The sequence below is a fragment of the Oryza glaberrima genome, chromosome 5 (genome assembly GCF_000147395.1).
Source record: "Oryza glaberrima chromosome 5, OglaRS2, whole genome shotgun sequence".
Classification (NCBI taxonomy): Eukaryota; Viridiplantae; Streptophyta; class Magnoliopsida; order Poales; family Poaceae; genus Oryza; species Oryza glaberrima.
In genome coordinates, this window is record NC_068330.1 from 20,212,675 (window position 1) to 20,216,883 (window position 4,209).

General features: G+C 50.0%; 1 protein-coding gene across 1 annotated transcript; it reads right to left on the reverse strand.

Moving 5' to 3' along the window:
- Window positions 1-423: 423 nt before the first annotated feature.
- On the reverse strand, window positions 424-3,342 carry LOC127772797 (xylan O-acetyltransferase 2). Its single transcript, XM_052298775.1, has 3 exons — window positions 2,255-3,342; window positions 2,023-2,178; window positions 424-1,255 (listed from the first exon to the last, which is right to left on the reverse strand). Exons 1-3 carry the CDS (start codon window positions 3,223-3,225, stop codon window positions 871-873), a joined length of 1,512 nt encoding a protein of 503 aa, XP_052154735.1. The 5' UTR covers window positions 3,226-3,342; the 3' UTR covers window positions 424-870.
- Between the last annotated feature and the right edge of the window lie 867 nt (window positions 3,343-4,209).

The window sequence follows — 4,209 nt, forward strand, 5'->3', positions numbered from 1 at the left end:
TTTGGATTTTCAAAATGAATTTCTTCTACTCTTATCTTTCCATTTCTTGAATGTTTTATTCATGGTTTTTGGTACTACCCACTAATGAGCTACCGCATCACAGTATTCATTTACCATATTGTTCAACTCATTTTAGCGTAGTCTCAGGTACCTGCTGTTAAGGCATTAATTAACTATGGTTGACTTCAAGCCATCGTACACATCAATAGATAAACCAAACAAATATACCATAATAAATTCTTCATGTCCCGAGCCATACATGCACTACAGCACAAAAGAATATGCCTCATAACTTAATAAAGACTAAATAGCATGCACTGATGCACGAATAATGTTTAACCAAAAAACCTAATTTAACTAGCAAAATACCAGTGCGTTGTAACTGATCTTGATAGATCGTACCACTGGAAAAAAAACAACGCATTTATCTGTTACAATGCACAGACATTTTTCTAGTATTGATAAAAGAATAACAAATTTCATGGAGTATTACAGAAGTAGTAAGCTGTGTAAATCTGAGTGTTGGAATATCTATTCTGCCCTTCTATCTACACGGTACTCGCTCACACCGTCACACGACGTTTGTTCGCGTCGCGCCACGGCGCACGCCCCTTCAACCATGTAACTACTACTACTGCATATGTTCCCCGCTTAACTCGTGCCACACAATCCGGTCAAGAATGTTGCGTCACATGACCATCAATCACCTCGATCGCCACCAACCACCTCCTTTATATCTCGCATATGAGAAAATAATAATCGAGAAGCAACAAAAGCGAAAGGCAAAAACTAAAACTAACCGTGCAGGCAGCTGGCAACCCATCAACGAACGAACAAACAAACAAACAGTATCTGTACACATATGGTCGGTCACGCCACGTGACCGGCCGCCGCCGCCGCCGGCGGCGGCCTGGAGAGGATACGGGCGTAGAGCATGAGGTTCCAGACGTCGGGGACGCCGGGGAGGCACCAGTGGATGCAGTCCGCGTACGTGGCCGGGTCGGCCTGCTGCTCCGGCGTCAGCACGCGGCCCTGACGGATGGTGTGCACCGACGTGTGCCCGTCCTTGCGGAGCTCCGACATCGCCGTCACGTCCACGAACGTGACCGGGACGCGCCCCGCGGCGCGGGACGCGTTCCTCGCCGCGCGGAACATGTCCCAGTCCGTGCCCAGCCACAGCGGGCCGTGCCAGTTCTGCACCGGCGCGTCCTCCTTCGCGCACCGCACCCCGCCCGGGTTGCCCCACGCCTCCGGGCTGATCATTTACACATGTACATGTTTGATCAGTAACAAATTTGGTCGTCACGTAATAGTAAGTTTGTTTACTGAGATTTATACGTAAGTTGGAGTAGTATAGATCATGTTGACCGTTCTAAAAGTCAATGCCTAGGATTCTGTGTGAGCTGGGCATGCTTTCAATTCAAGTACGAAAAATAAAAAAAATTAGACCTCGAAGTATTCTGACACACAGAAAATCCATCCACCTACCTTGGGGAGTATAAAACTCGTGATATTGTAGTATTGTGATGATGTGCATGTAATTCAATCGTGCAACCATGTGATGGTCCTGTACAGAGCACAGAACTAGTAGTGAACTACACACATGTGGAGCTTTCATCCTAGTTTCCAAAACTAATGTAACATGCTCGGCACGCTAGCGGTTGAAAGCTACCTCATTTGTTGATTTGTCACCCCGGTTGGCGCCAAGTCGCTTATGTGACGCACGTTGTGGACTGGCTAAAGTCCACAGAGAAACTAGAAGAAACAAACATGTCACTCCAGAATACATTCTAAATGGGATGCAATGCCAATGTGGTCATCCCATGGACCATGTAATGCCCGTCTTAAGACATGTTTTCTATATCCTTAAAAAAATTAGGAAAAAATGAATCATGTATGTGACTAATTAATCAACTTAAAATCGAGCGCGTTTCTTTTGTTCCTGGTCAAATTTTGATAGGAATACGAAATTGCACGGGAGAAAATGTACGTATGTGTGTAGCTAGCTAGGATTTTGCTCACCTGATGTGAAGAGGGGAGACGCTCATGAAGAACACGGACGTGCGGGCCGGGTCGACGTTGTCGTTCACCCAGGTCGCCCATGTGTCGAGCACTCTCCTGTACGCCTCGATCCGACCCACCTCGTCGTACTCCTCCCACGTCTTCCCCGTCGGCCTCCTGATCACGGTGAATTGGTCATGGCGGGTTGGTAATCTGGTTGGACAATGGCACGAGAGAGATAGCGGTAGCTTACACGACTTTCATGTTGACCGTGTTCATCCACCAGATGTACGTGTTGAAGACGAGGTAGTCGACGCCGACCCAGTCGCCGGCGTGCGCGGCGATCGCCTCGGGCTTGATGACGCGGTCCCGGATGCTGTGCGCCTTGGGGTCGTCGGAGTTGGACTCGACGAGGAACGGCGCCCAGTAGAACTCCACCGTCGCGTTGTACTCCCAAGCGTGGAGGACGACCCGCTGGCCGTCCCACCACGTCACGTAGCTCTTCCCCGGCGACAGCGCCGGCCGCACCAGGCACACCATGGACTCCCACTGGTTGCGGTTCAGCGAGTCGCCGACGAACATGAGGCGCTTCCCGCGGAGCCGCTCCATGAACAGCCTCGCGTCGAAGGCGAGCGGGAGGTCGCAGTCCCTCGGCTGCCACCGCCACTTCTGGTAGCCGTCGTCGCGCCGCCCGTTCCGCGTGCACGTCACCTGCGCCGTCAGGTACTCGCACTCCTGCTCGCGGTACAGCGGGTACGTCGCGTTGTCGAACACCCACTTGCCCTTGGACAGGTTGCACGTCTCCGGCACGTTCACCTCGGCGCCGGCGGCGACCGCCGGCGACGCCATGAACTTCTTCCTCGCCGCCTTTGCCGCCTTCTTGTTCGGCCGCCTCTTCGCGCTGACCTTCGGCCGGTGCCTCTCCGTCACGCTGTGGTGCTTCTCCGGTTTGCCGCCGTGACCAAGCAAGACTGGCTTGTTGACAGATACTAGCTCCTCCCTCCGGGCGAGCCCGGCGCCGCCGGCTGATCCTCCCGTTGTCGGCAACGACGACGACGGCGACCTTGCCGTCGTCAGATAAAGGATCTCGTCGCGGAACATGAGGAGGACGGAGGCGACGAAGAAGACTGCGGCGACATAGACGGGCAGCCGTCTGCTCCTCCGGAGGGACGCCGCCGCGCGCCTCGCGCTCAGCAACGGGTTGCGCCGGCCGGGGAGGCCCATGGCGCCGGCGCGCGTGTCGTCGTTTACGCGTGTGTGGTTTCTGTCCGTGTCTTCGTGAGCTTCGTTGGGGTTTACCGTGTTATTAGCCTTGTTGGGTTAGTTGGGAGGAGGCTATCGTACAACTGGATGCGTAATGACATGGTGATAGTACTGCTCTACTGGAGACTTTGTACAAGGCATATGCTGAGCGAAACAATACTTTACTTTAGTGTGGAGCTGCATATGCCACATTTTGCTTGGACTACGTGCATAAAAACATTATTCTCAACATTCATATCATCATATGAGCCAGCCAACTAGCTAACTGGACTTGTCTCGAGAATAATTCTAGAGAAACTTCTGATTAGCAGCTCTAAGGCGAATGATACTATTTGGTTTTGGGAATAGTTGAATCGGAATCTTTCGCATAATATATCAGAATCTTGTCCTACCACTTTAAGTATCTGTATATGCAATTATAACTCAGCATGGTCGAACCCATGGGCCAAAGAGGCCAAGACTACGTCAAAAAGCATACTTCTGGGGCACTGGAAACTGGAGAGAGGTATGCAATGTCATTATCAAGTGACCTGGGTGGGAAAGGGACAATATGCTAAAGGGCTGCATAATAATGTGATGCACAAATCGCAATCTGAGCCTACAACGCAAAGACCAGGAAATAAGGAAACACAATTGAAAGACTAGAATCACAGTAATAAAATTTAGTTGTGAAAACCTCTATGACACCTGTTTCTTTTGTTGAAGTTACTAGATAGTATGCCACGTTATACAACGACGCGCAAAGCTTTTGCGAAATTTCAGTACCACTGTCATATTGTAGAATCGCATCATCAAATATAATATCATAGAATATATTTTCTATTAATTGGTTGAAATAAGCATATGGACACAATCAATTTGGTTTCCCAATTGTTCCTTAGCATTTCATTTTGAGTAAAGTGCACGACAAGTTCCTAAAATTGTATAACAGTGTTATATAGTTTA